Raw genomic sequence first — 14,505 nt, 5'->3', positions numbered from 1 at the left:
TACCTCAACTTAACCTAAATACCCAGTTGCGACCCCAACCCTAATCCTATACTTCTCGCACAATAAACCCTGCTGGGAGAAACAGTCAGCAGAGCAAATGTCAGAGCACTAATTCTTGCATAAATGCAAAAGGAACATGGTTGTTTTTTTAACCCCTGAGACAAAATGGAAACTTCCTATTTGAAACAGATGCACTTTTACATACCGGTAGTTAAACAAACTTTTAAATGTGTTATTCAAAGGAAATGATAGATTCACAGTTGGCATGTTATGAGAAAAACATGCATGCTTTTTTGTTAAACTGTCAAAGTTACTTTCCAAAAACTTTTATTTTACTATTTTATGGACCTTGGCCTTCCAATTTTAAAGGAAATCGTAACAGGCTACAAAGTGATGAAAATTGTAATTTTAGAGGTTCATACGTGTGGAATGCTTTTTGATGGGTACACTTAAATTGTTCCCTAGTTACTTCATCTTTCCAGCATTACATCTCTCATTATTCATCTGTAAAAAGTGAGCATTCTCCTTTCAGACTTTGTGGCTTGTGCAATAGTGAGGGAGAGAAGGGGAGAGGGAGGGAGAGAGTGAGAGGGAGAGGGAGAGAGAGGGGGAGAGTGAGGGAGAGAGGGGGAGAGGAGAGAAGGGGAGAGGGAGGGAGAGAGTGAGAGGGAGGGAGAGAGGTAGAGAGGGAGAGGGGGAGAGTGAGGGAGAGAAGGGGAGAGGGAGAGAGGGAGAAAGGGGAGAAGATAGTTTATTGGTTTCCACAATATCTCATTTTACAAAGAGTGTAACAACATATTGAAAATGATTATTTTATACATGTACATACAATACCGGTACACACTATTCAGAATATTGTCCATTAAGTTTAACTTAAGAGATAAAGTGGCGGAGCGTATGGAAAAGCAGAGCTTGTTGTGGAAAGGCTCCTTAAACTAAAAATGACATAATTAACTAAAGTAAAGTTTATAAAACACAAATACACGCTAAAACAGGGAAAGGGAGATTACAGGGATACATGAACCGATACTCACATTTAACTACAAAAGACAAGGAAAAGGGAAGGGAATATATCTGCAGCTTATTGAAACAATAAGAAGGGGAGAGGGAGGGAGAGAGGTAGAGAGGGGAGAGGGAGGGAGAGAGGGGGAGAGGGAGGGAGAGAGGGGGAGAGGGAGAGGGAGAAACGGGAGAAGGGGAGAGGGAGGGAGAGAGGTAGAGGGAGTGTGGGAGAGGGAGAGAGAGAGAGGGAGAGAGAAAGAGAGTGAGAGAGAAGAAATGTACAAATACTTTAAAAATACATAACAGTGAAAAATACTGCTGTAATGATTGTACTTACCTAGTGTCATTCAACTGTATTGAAAATACATTTCGTGTTGTTTTACACAATCTGAGAAAAGATATGTCAACCCTAACAAGTGAGGAAGAAGACAAGTGCACAAATCAATCATCTAATTAGAACATTGGTAAGGATCCAAACAAAACAACTATTTCCATCTATATACGAGCTCTTCATATGTCTGTGTATGCTATCCGGGGATCAAGTTTCAGAACATTAAAGTAATTGATATAATGAGGAAATACTTGAAACAAAGAGATTGTAATAGATACTTAGATACATTTGTGAATGTATTCACTTGTAGGTTGTTTACTTTTATTTTATTTTATTTACAGAATAGAAGTATTCAATTATGACTTGAATCAACTTAATGGCTATATAATATTTATATCTGTAAATTTAAATTTAAAGTGTTAATCCCATCCACTCCAAGCGGTGTGCACGAAGCACTGTACACATTGGTCAACATGTTTGGGCCACTTTAACAATAACATTCCACTTAAAAAAAGTCCCCCCCCCCCAAGAAAACAAAACAAAAACAACCATATCACTTTACACACACACATAACTAAAAGTAGATTTAAATAAAAAAATTATATCACAAAGGCTGAACAGAAGTAGATTTTATCATTATCACTATCATCACCAACATTATCAATTTATCATGATAATGATAATCTGTAAGCATTTTTCAGTTCATGGTAAAGTGCTTTTTAAGAAACAGATGTTAATATTATTATCATCATCATTTTCATTCCACAGGAGTTGCCAGTTTGAAATAATTTGACTTTATGATGTTTCCATGACATAAGGCTCAGTGTTTCAAGATTGAAAGGAAGTGGTGAAGTGTGACGTCATCAAAAATCTATTTTTTGAATTTTGAATTTTTAAAAAAACTCAGTGTTATATTGCTCTGGTTCATAACATTACAAGCCAGAGCAATATTAAACACTGAGTTCCTATAGGAAATCTATTTATTCAGATGGTCATATCTCGGCCAATACTTCATATATTCAATTGGTTTTTTGACATTTGGACATTATTTTTGATGCTCTTTCAGAAAATGAAGAAATTAAAAAAATAGATTTTTATGATGTCACAGCTTCGGTACCGGTACTCTATTCAATAAGAAAAGATGAGCCTGTGGATAACAATCGTTTGTCAGTGTTGTGCTTTGAATTTGATATATTATCGTCTGTTTTTTGACCTTTTGACCTTTCTGCTCACTTTAGATCCGAGTGATGGACTGCTATCTATCAGAAGGATTGAAGATCTTCTACAGAGTAGGACTAGCTATTCTCATGCTCTACAAGAAACATAAAGGTACAGTGAAGTTATGATAGACTGGAGGTGTGGAAGAGGGAGGGAGGGAGGGAGGGAGGGAGGGAGGGAGGGAGGGAGGGAGGGAGGGAGGGAGGGAGGGAGGGGAGGGAGGGAGGGAGGGAGGGAGGGAGGGAGGGAGGGAGGGAGGGAGGGAGGGAGGGAGGGAGGGAGGGAGGGAGGGAGGGAGGGAGGGGGAGGGAGGATGGAGGGTGGGGGAGGGAGGGAGGGAAGGAAGGTCTTTACCTTTAGAAAAAAAAAAAATTACCCTGTAATCTGTTGTTTCAATTCATGAACGAGCCCACCACATGCCCACTTCCGATACAATGCGGGTGCTTGGACCCTTTATGTGTTTGTACAGCCCCTGGCTTTTTCTGCACCATCTGAAGAGTTACAGTTTAGGTCATTGTCAGGGACATGATCAAGCACGTAAGGGCAATGTCATGACTGTTGGCACGTGTGAAGCTCACGTGCATCGCACGATGTGATCATGGAATTTTATTAAAGGTAAAGACCACTTTTGGAAACGCCCCCCTCTCAAAAAATGAAATGGAAGCTCTTATTACCAATCATGTGAAAGAATATGTTTTGACTAATACGCGATGATACAAATTTTGCCCGGAAACCGCATACTAATTTATATATTTGGTAAATTATCATATCGATCTGGCCTGGATAGATATGATAATTTATGATAGAAATGAGATAAGAAAATTTGTTCCAACTTTATGGGTGATGGTGAAGCTGAATTGTCCCTTTAATAATATTCCATGATCACTAACAATAGTACAGACAAAACTCACACTAGAACAACCCAGACACAGTAATTTATATGTTTACATGCAACATAAAAGTTCATGACACACTTATGAAATATACATACATGTTCAAGCAAGTTTAAACTATCGATGCTACTTTTTAATATCAGATGCCTTTTTTATAATAGATCTGACATACATCAGGTATTGACACAATCTGGGGCTTGGTGAATGTGGGCCCTAAAATTTCACCTTGGACCCCCCCCCCCCCCCCCCCCCCCCCCCAAAAAAAAAAAAAAAAAAAAAAAGAAAAAGATAAATGAATAAATTTAAAAAAAAAATTATAATAATAATTAAAAGTTAGAAAATATGTTCCAACTTTATGAGCAACAGTATAGCATATAAGTCCCTTTAATAATATTCCATGATGACACCTTGGGATGCACGTGAGCTTCAGACATGCGGACAGTCATGACATTGCCGTTAAGTGTGTGATCACATCCCAGACAATGACCTACTCTGTAACTCTTCCAATACCCTGGTGCAGAGATACCCAGGGGCTTTACAAACACATAAAGGGTCCCAAGCACCCTGCACCCACAATGTGTCGAAAGTGGGCATGTGGTGGGCTGGTTCATGAAACAACAGATTACAGGGTTAAAGCAAAAACAAAAAGTACTCTGGCCAGTGTTTCTCTTTGTTTACAATAGCTCCCCAAAAGTATAGTTAGGTAAAGACCTTCCCTCCCTCCCTCCCTATCGCGAATGCACTTGAACATTGAACATTTGGGCATGTATTTTAGCTTTTTTGTGAATTTAGGTTGAAGTATTGCCATCTAAACCTCTGAAGGCAATATTTAAACAATATTGAATGGATATTTTGCACCCAAAACCCTTGAACCGCAATTTTACCACTACCGGTCTATACCTTTAACCACTCGCAGGAAGATGCAAACATTTCATGCATGCAGAAGTCTGGTTTTAAAGTTGACGAAATACCGGTAATGCATTTGGCCTATCTGTAGATGATTTGCAGACATGTTTTATCTTGAAGTGTTGTTCTGGTTTTTCTTCAAATTGCCCAGGTACTGCAGAGGCGCCCGATGGTGTGGCTGCTTCAATCAGAGAATTTGTCCGGTCCATTCCAGTCAGCCCAAACACTCTCCTAACTGTAAGTTGAGGGCTTCTCCTCTTTTTATCCTTCTAAGGGTGCGTTCAAGTGATTTTTTGAAGCTAGAATCAAAACGCCATTAAAAAACATGGTTACTACAGGAGAGCTTTCAAGCACTTTTTCATCAACGCTGATTCTCGCTCATTTCAAGCTCAGCCACTGTTCATTGCGCAGTTTGACCCAGGAAGTATAGGTCAACTTCACCACATGCTTTCTAAATTTGTTGACAGTCGACTGTCGACCAAACTGGAAGCAGGCCACGATAATGACGTTATAGAATCATGATTGAGTTATCCCTTGCGTTCAAGCGATTTTTAGCGACAAGTTTATTTTTATGACCGACGAAAAATAGCTTGAAATCGCTTGAACGCAACCATGTTTTAAACTAAATGTCTTTGAAAACCGTGTTTCTAGGGTTTCTAGGGTTCCAGTTCCGAGGCTTGTCGCGGTCCGTGATAGGAACGTACTAGACCAACAGATTTCATGCGAGGCTTACTCGCCATACAGGGCTATTAGCAGGAGACAGAATGATGGGATCGTCACAAAACTAAACCGCATCAATTCATTTTGTTCTGTCTCTCTAGGTTGGGTTCCAGTTCCGAGGCTTGTCCCGGTCCGTGATAGGAACGTTCCAAACCAAGCATAAAGAGACTCTACGAGAGGATAACTCACCATACAGGGCTGCCAGCAGGAGACAGAACAGTGTCATCACCAAGCTGAACCAGATCAGTTCATCTATCATCACACACCAGCAGGTATGTAATATTGCGTAGCTCAACACTATTAAAGCCCATCTGTACTAGTTTGGCCAGGAGGGATTAGACCTCCCCGCATGGTCACTGGCAGGTGGTTTTCTCATCAAATCAGCTCTCAATTAACATAAGAAAAAGAGGATCATGGGGTACCAACAGTCACTGCTTAGGCATTGTTTGCTATATAGAGGGAGCAAGTAGCTACAAGTAGTATAGTTGGTCTTTAACGCAGAGTTAACACCCTTCTTGCTTGTAAAAGACAATACATGAATGTACAATCTACATTTAACTTGCAATTATCACTTTTGGTGGCTTTAGACTTAAGATTCATGAGAGTGAGATAATACTTACTTATATACAGTTAATAACTAAATTATTCACACCCTACATGTATGTAAATTTGATAAGGTTTTTGTGTTTTTCGATGAATACTTTTAGATATAAGATTTCATATATTAATTAGGGCAAATTAATTTTTCGCATACTTAAATAAGTACAAAAATTGGTAAGGGTATGAATGATCTAGTCTTTAATTGTTTATTCCATTTTACGAATATGTAATGATTTTTGTTTATCATTTTTATAGCTGCATACTATCTGGAGCTGGATACCAACTCGGTTTAGTATCTACCAGCCTAGCTTGGTCTTCACTACGCAGGAGCATGGTTTCTCATTGACGACCTTCTACACACGATGTGAATACTGTGAGCCGACCATTCTACTCATCAAGACATCGGACCAAGAGGTGGGTGGCACTCCATTATTAGATGACTGTTGCTTCAGATAATAATAATCTAGATTTATATAGCACTTAATACGAAATACTGTCTCTATTAACCCTTACTGTACTGGGGGGGGGGGGCCTGGGAGGCCCCCCCCTTCGACATTTTCGGAGATTTCACCGCAACCGCTTGGAATTTTGAATTGTCGTTTCATGACTTTTTTTCCTCAAGTTTTACGCACATTTTGATACCATTTTCGTCAAAATCGGATATTCCTGTAAGATGTTACATAACAATTAGTATGCGCATGTCATCAAAAAAGTGCTATAATTGCTTATATTCATGTACAAGCAGAAATGTGAAGCTATGAATTGATATCAAATTGCTTTTATATGTTTCTCAAAGTAACTTGATGTATTTCAGAACAAAAGAATACATTAGAAATAAAACAATAGATATAATAAGAAATAAAAAACAATAAAATACATAAGAAAATAAATAGTTGAAAATCGCATCAAATTTGCATAAATTATCATTATTAATTACTTCAAATAACTTTTTTGTGATAGAAAAGAAGTTTCATTTGAATAATGAGTGACAACATTCAAAAAGTGGAGTCTGCCGATGTTTGTAAGGATTCTAGTTCCCGATATATATTTCCGGATTTGATATTCATGAATGCATATTCATAATTTATGCAAATTAACCTATTGATTTTCGAATATCGTAAAAATAATGAAAACTCATGAATTTGAGATGAAGGAAACATTTATTCAATACATTTTCAAGATTCTTCACAAGTTTACGGACAAATATGTAGAGTTTTCTGTAAAATGCATAAAATTAGCATTTTGCATAATTAATTAGGCTATAACGACAAAAATTTGCATATTAGCGAAAAACTAATTATACCATCATGTTCCTTACATAAATATCTACAAACATGCAAATTTTCGCGTTCATCGGACATTCGACGGCCGAGATCATTTCGAGCACTCTCTGATTGATCATTATTGATTTACCAATAGAAGCCCCCCCCCCCCCCCCCCCCCCCCCCCCCCCCAGTCAGAGAGTGCTCGAAATAGCCCAGTACAGTAAGGGTTAAATCGCTTTACATATAATATTACCCTAGTGATTAGATTCATTCATGCACAATGTGCACCATCTCCTCTTCTCGGGAATTATTCCTACTGTATTGTTTTATGCAGGGGCGTATGGTAACCACTGACACAAAGGCTTTTGTCATCCTACCAAGTCTCCATTTTCTCCTGGGTATGGAGTGGCAAATGTACATGTAGATTAATGCCTTGCCTAAGGACATTAGTGCCGTGTCATGATCAAACCCACGACCTTTGCATTTCAAGTCAAGTGCTTTGACCACTTTACTATGGCACCTCCACAGATGTGGTATGAAGTAGAGAATTGTGGGACAACAAAGGTGATGGTGATGATGAGGAGGAGAAGGATGACTATGTCGAGGACGATGGTGATGGTGATGGTGATGGTGATGATGATTTTGACGATGATGATGCTGATGCTGATGGTGGTGATGGTGGTGATGGTGATGATGATGATGAGGATGGTGATGCTGATGCTGATGATGGTGATGATGATGGTGATGATGATGATGATGATGATGGTGATGGTGATGGTGATGGTGATGGTGATGGTGATAGTGATGGTGCTGGTGATAGTGATGGTGATAGTGATGGTGATAGTGATGGTGCTGGTGATAGTGATGGTGGTGGTGATGGTGATGATGCTGATGCTGATGGTGATGATGATGATAAGGATGGTGATGGTGATGGTGATGGTGATGGTGATGATGATGATGATGATGGTGATGGTGATGGTGATGGTGATGGTGATAGTGATGGTGCTGGTGATAGTGATGGTGCTGGTGATAGTGATGGTGGTGGTGATGGTGATGATGCTGATGCTGATGCTGATGATGAGGATGGTGATGGTGATGGTGATGATAATGATGGTGATGGTAATGGTGATTGTGATGATGATGATGGTGATGGTGATAGTGATGGTGCTGGTGATAGTGATGGTGCTGGTGATAGTGATGGTGATACTGATGGTGATAGTGATGGTGCTGGTGATAGTGATGGTGATACTGATGGTGATACTGATGGTGATAGTGATGGTGCTGGTGATAGTGATGGTGGTGGTGATGGTGATGATGCTGATGCTGATGGTGATGATGAAGATGAGGATGGTGATGGTGATGGTGATGGTGATGGTGATGATGGTGATGGTGATGGTGATGGTGATAGTGATAGTGATAGTGATGGTGCTGGTGATAGTGATGGTGGTGGTGATGGTGATGATGCTGATGCTGATGGTGATGATGATGATGAGGATGGTGATGGTGATGGTGATGATAATGATGGTGATGGTAATGGTGATGGTGATGATGATGATGGTGATGGTGATAGTGATGGTGCTGGTGATAGTGATGATGATGGTGATGGTGATGATGCTGATGCTGATGGTGATGATGATGATGAGGATGGTGATGGTGATGCTGATGATGATGATGATGATGGTGATGGTGATGGTGATGATGGTGATGGTGATGGTGATGGTGATGGTGATGATGATGATGACGATGGTAATGGTGATGGTGATGGTGATAGTGATGGTGCTGGTGATAGTGATGGTGGTGGTGATGGTGATGATGATGGTGATGGTGATGGTGATGATGATTATGATGATGATTATGGTGATGATGATGATGATGACGATGATGGTATTAACGATAAGGACAAGGATAATGAAATTAGTAGTAATGGCTGTGATGATTTTAATGACGATGAGGAGGACGGTAATGATGACAACGACATTAACAATTTTTTTCTCCTTCTTGGACAACTTAATATAAATCTTCTTTTCTGTGCCCCCTGCAGATCTTTGGAGCCTTCCTATCATCGAGCTGGAGCACGAGAAACGACGGAGACCACAAGGGCATCTACTTTGGCACCGGTGAAAGCTTCCTCTTTAGCTTTGCTCCGGAGGAGAAGAAGTACCCCTGGGTGGGCATCCTTCCCAAGGAAGAGGAGAAGGAAGAGGAGAAGGAGGAGGAGAAGAAGGAGAAGAAGGAGGAGGAGGAGGTGAAGGAGAATGGAGGAGTAGAAGGGGAGGATGGAGAGAGGAGAGCCAGTGGAGCCAGTGGAGGAGACTTGAAGAAGAAGATGAACGAGATGTTCATGAGAGCGTCACCGAGTCTGGTTGCTGTCGGAGGAGGGTAAGTTATCACTTTCAGAGCAGAAAAAACAAATCATTATTGTGGGCTTGATTTCGATGATTGTCAGTTAATATTATCCTGGATTTATTTTCATATGTTTTGCTATAGGATAGTTTTTATTTATTATGCCATCGGATTGATGCTATCAGATTTCATGTAACTTTGAAATCTATTCTTAATTACCATAAAATATCAGAGTTATGCCAACTATATTCTTTTTATTTAAGCTTCTGAGGCTTTCTATAAGTGACATTTAACCAAAAACAGTAAGTAATAACACATAACCTTGCCCCTAAATATCTTCATGACCTAGTCTACCTTCGATCCTCCTCAACTGATCCCTCCGTTCATCTTTCTCCATGCAATTAATTCACGGCCCACGTACAAAAACCCGTTATGGTGACCCTGCCTTTTCATTGATTGCCCCTGCCCTCTGAAACAAACTCCCACCCCATATTCAAAATGCCCCATCCATTGAATCATTCAAAACCCTTCTTAAAACCCACCTTTTTAATCAATTATATTATACTGGAGGCGCACACAAGTAGTAATATTTTGTTTTATTTTGTTGCTTTTAAGCTGTTGTACATGTTGAATAATTATACTGAGTTACACAGTACCACCTGTGCGCTTAGAAACGCCTGCTTTAAGCGCCCTATAAATGTAATCATTATTATTATAATTTTGATGTACATCTTCTTGAAATGTTTCCATAGCAACTGCACAATCCTATAACAGATTTGATCAGAGTCAGCAAATGATACAGTGTATTGTATCTGCAACTTTTGTTGTTGTTAATAAGGCTCTGGTGTTAACATTCTGAATATATCTCTGTAATATTGTAATCAATGAAAAGCTCCTTTAATATTTTTTTTTTAAACCTTAGAGATGAGAACTTACCAAAGATTAGTTGTATTTCATCAACCATCTTTTTCGTTAATATTTCTGTAATATTGTAATAAAAAAAAATCTTCTTCAATTCTTATTATTCAAATCTTAGAGATGAGAACTAACAAAAATTACTTGTTATTCAACTACCATTTTTTTCTTCTGAATATGTCTGTAGAGATGAGAACTCACAATAATTACTTGTATTTCATCGGCCTTCTTTTCTTTATTAGCGACGGAGACGGCATCCTGATCGAAGGAGACCTGACAAAGGGATTCAGCACGCACTGCTTGACCTTTGAGAACCCCGGCCTTGCCAAGGAAAGGTCGTTCAACTGTGATGTCATCGAGGTCATCACCATGGAGGACGGGAGGAATCCACTCAACGGTGTGACAGCGTAACCACCAAGAGAGGGCGCTGCAGCCGCGTTGCATAAGGTGCTGTTGATTAGGAGAGTTTGGCCAACCCCGGTCCACATTGGGCACAACATATTGGCCCTGTTTCATAACACTTGATATCAATAACAAGTTACAAGCTACCGTTATAAGCTACTGAAATCCTGGCATCTGATTGGCTGAGAGCAAATTTGTCATAGAAATTTAGCAGTTGTCATAGATAACAAGTTTTATGAAACTGGCCCATGGTGTGTACCATATATATCTGCCATGTTAGTGTATTTATAATCAAGTTGTTTGGTTTATTAAAAATTCTGAACCTGGCAGTCCACAGGCTGAATTATATTCAGTTTACAGTTGTGACCAAGTGGAATCAAGTTGGCCAAACTCTCTCTATAAGATGGCTCTAGTTTGCATACACATTTGTCTAGTTTTACCTTGCCTTGTTCATTCCATGTATTGCGGGAGCGGTCAGTTTTCTAAAAGCTGACCAGAACCCAACATTGGTACTCTTGCTATTTATTTGACCATCATGTTATTTGACCATCATGTTATTGACCATCATGTTATTGGACCGTCTGATAGAGACTTAATAAATAGCTCACGCAACAGAGATGCTAAACTCTGGATAAACAAAAAGAATAGAACATAGAAATTGTTAGCATTAGAATCTTCATTCACTGTAGGTGGCTGTACATATTGCAAAAGTAATGATAATGATATTAAAATAATGAACTGCAATTACTTGAGAGGTGATAGAAAACTTGTGTCATATCTGTATACGAAGGCCATCCAAGGGAAACAAAAAGTGTGGCCAATGTAGACAGGTGGCCTTTATAGACAGGTTCTACTACATGTAGTTCTTCTCAGAGTGTTACAAAATACACGTAGATGACCACTATATACATAGATAAGTGGTCTTTATAGACAGGTTCTACAACATACTTTTCGGCCTCATGAGAGATAATATGACCACTTTAGACAGGTGACCTGTATAGAAGGTTGGATTGTGGTCACTAAGACAGGTTCTCTATAGCTTTGGATAAGTCAATACCTAAGTGCAAGCAAAATGGTGCTCTCTTTGGAAAGGAAACAAGAATATGTACTTTGCATTGAATTGTAGGGTGCATTATGTAGTGAAATTGTTTTCATGCATCATGATCTAAATTACAAAAAACATCACAACCTGAATTGTGGTGAGAATTACACAAAAGAAAATTTCTCCTCTCTGTATTTGTGTTAGTTGCAGTGTAGATGTTAGATATAGCTTTGTCAGATCCTATTTGTTGGGATCATGCAGAGTATTCCACAGGCCATCATTCTTTACGTGGCTGAACTACATGTGTTGTCCCGTGTTCGCTATCCTTTGTGAATACGGTCTTTATTCAGTGTGTGTTTTAGGCTGTGGCAAGCTTGAAATGCTGTTTGCGATTGGTGCACCTTTACCAGTATTGAAGTCGTTGTTGGTGTAGTTTGATATCAATGTAGAATCATGGATGTTTCACACGGACATTTGTAGAAGCTCTCATGGCGGCTGTCTTGTTTAATACAGTTATGCTGTAGCATAAATGTGGAGGACCGTCACCTCCGCTCGCTTGTAGAAAAATGAAAATCATAAGAAAATAAATTGCTTAGATGATAGGTAAAAGTGATCTTTGTACTACATACATATTTGTTCCATCTGTGCTGTAGTTTAAATGTACAGGACTGTAATGTCCGCTTATTCATAAGAATTGAAAATCTGAAGAAAATATAATGCTTTGAAGATAGATAGGTTTTTTTTGTACAACCTACACATCTTTTCCATTTGTCGAAATGTCTAAAAAAAGTTCGCTTGCTCATAGAAGATGAAGATCTTTGAAGATAGGTAGAAGTCCTTTTTGTACAACCTACACATGCTCCATTTTGGATGTGGTATGAATCAATATGCAGGACTTTTATGTCCGCTTGCTCACAGAAATTGAAAATCAGACAAAGTTAAGCGGCTTTGAAGATACCATAGGAAAGATTGCTTTTTGTACTACATGTACCTACACAGTTGCTGCACATTTGTCGAACAAAGCAATACATGTCTGTTTTTATAGTTGATTCAGTGGAAAGTGCTTTCATATTTGTAAAAAAAACTGTTGAAATATTAAAAGAAATGATAAAAAAAGCTTTATAGATCAAATAGGCACTTGTGTATGTACTGAATGGCTTACAAAGTGTATTGCGGTAGTCAGTAACGTGTAGTCATACTAGTCCGTACTGTTCGGAGTCTAGTGAGCTATTAGAAAGCGAAAGCATAGATGTGAAATTAGATATAGTCAATAGATGCTTATAGTGAATAGAGTCAGTGCTGTATGGATCATGTAATTGCTGGATTATGTTAGGATAGATTTGTTCATGTAGTAAAGCATCGTAGCCTTTTTCTCGCGATAGTTGCATCGCTAGATAGTATTTAGGAGTATTGTTATGTACGTAGTTAGCTGCATATTGGTGGTTTTTTGCAAGAAAGCGGTAAAATCTATTGTTAATGCCATAAGAGCTCTTTGCGGGCATCGAATGATCATACTCTTTGGTCATGTAGGATGCAATGGTTTCTAGCACAAAGTTTTTTGACGTCAGTTTAGCCGTTTGGTGAATTAGCAAAGTCAAATTTTTGTACAATCATTGTGTGTGTCACTCCAGCAATAGCTTGTTATGCGTGTCCTTCTGTGTACAGACTATGGACATTTTACAACAAATTTGCACGTTTGCATATTACGGTACAGATTTATTTTGAATTCCATCCATTGTATGTTTGACTTGCGACAATGTTCAATTGCACCGTTAATATTTTTCTGCGAAGAGATGTACATATTTGGCCATTTTGTCCAGTGAGAATTTGCAGTGCTTTGATTGAAAGTTGTGAAGTATAATTTGTTATCACCAAGTGCTTAGAAATAGGGGAGACCCTTTTGATTTTGCTGTTTGGATTAGTTTGGTTAAAGATGAAAGATGATTTGTGACGGAACTTTCTCTTTCCTTTTGCAAGTTTGGAAGAATATCATAGTAGAAATGTCCCCTGAGAAGGATTGCTATTATTAAAGGCATTGTTTAGCAATGTTTCCAGTTTTACAATGTTTCCAGTTTTACAAATCTGGGATGCATGGCCCTACATGTTATCAGTGTCTGTGGTATGGTGTAATATTGAAGCCCTACAAAATTATCATGAAGTGCCTCAAAAAAGTAAAAATTGTTCGAGTGACCGGTTTTACCATACTCATTTTCCCCAATAGACTTACAAAAACCATTAGGAAAACGGTTTTTGAAATTTTGATTTCCAATCAAAAATATCTTAATAATCAGACAGGCGCTCATCTTGTAAAAGTCATGGGATTCCTGACTGACTTAAAGGTTTATCATTATGATTGCAGCATGAGCTAAATTCAGGATTTTGTTTAGAATCTGAGACAAAGATACTCAATCCCTTCAAGATGCCCTCCTGTTTGAAATTTGACAAAAAATAGCTGAAAAGTTTGAACCGGACCTTTCCACGTTACCCATTGTTGTGTGTGAAGTCCCACATACCCATTACCGTGTGCAGAGCATGTGATTTCTCAGCAAGATTAAGTCCATTTCTTTTCAATTCAATCAATGCAAAACCTCACATAATACATCCATTCTCTTGCATAGCACAATTAATCTTTCCTCCCCAGGGAACGGAGGGTGTGTACTATCATCTTAATTGGTTTTTAAACTGATTTTTTTTGGGGGTGTTTGTTGTTGTTGGCATTGCATTATAACCTTTTCCTGTGTATAATAGGGATTAAAGAATCAGAATTGTTATTTTGGGATTTGGATGTTATATTTTATGCAATTTGTGTACCGGTATGCTTGTTTTGTGCTATAACTACAAATGAAATATATTTTTGAATATATTCAG

At 38.7% G+C, this 14,505-nt stretch overlaps 1 protein-coding gene across 5 annotated transcripts in view; it reads left to right on the top strand.

Annotated features, from left to right (window-relative positions):
• The window catches only part of LOC100891364 (TBC1 domain family member 24), a 44,851-nt gene extending 31,262 nt beyond the window's left edge, over window positions 1-13,589 (top strand). For all 5 annotated transcript variants that reach the window (XM_030981714.1, XM_030981713.1, XM_030981712.1 and 2 more), the window contains 6 exons: window positions 2,572-2,662; window positions 4,502-4,587; window positions 5,172-5,342; window positions 5,926-6,084; window positions 8,977-9,314; window positions 10,436-13,589. In XM_030981714.1, the coding sequence (XP_030837574.1) occupies window positions 2,572-2,662; window positions 4,502-4,587; window positions 5,172-5,342; window positions 5,926-6,084; window positions 8,977-9,314; window positions 10,436-10,604 (1,014 nt within the window). In that variant the 3' untranslated portion in view covers window positions 10,605-13,589. The remainder of the gene's footprint in view (window positions 1-2,571; window positions 2,663-4,501; window positions 4,588-5,171; window positions 5,343-5,925; window positions 6,085-8,976; window positions 9,315-10,435) is intronic.
• The last annotated feature ends 916 nt before the right edge of the window (window positions 13,590-14,505 follow it).

The sequence above is a fragment of the Strongylocentrotus purpuratus genome, unplaced genomic scaffold, assembly GCF_000002235.5.
Source record: "Strongylocentrotus purpuratus isolate Spur 01 unplaced genomic scaffold, Spur_5.0 spur5_scaffold_12, whole genome shotgun sequence".
NCBI lineage: Eukaryota > Metazoa > Echinodermata > Echinoidea > Camarodonta > Strongylocentrotidae > Strongylocentrotus > Strongylocentrotus purpuratus.
Note: the sequence above shows the minus strand (reverse complement) of the source record. Positions and strands in the feature narration are given on the sequence as shown.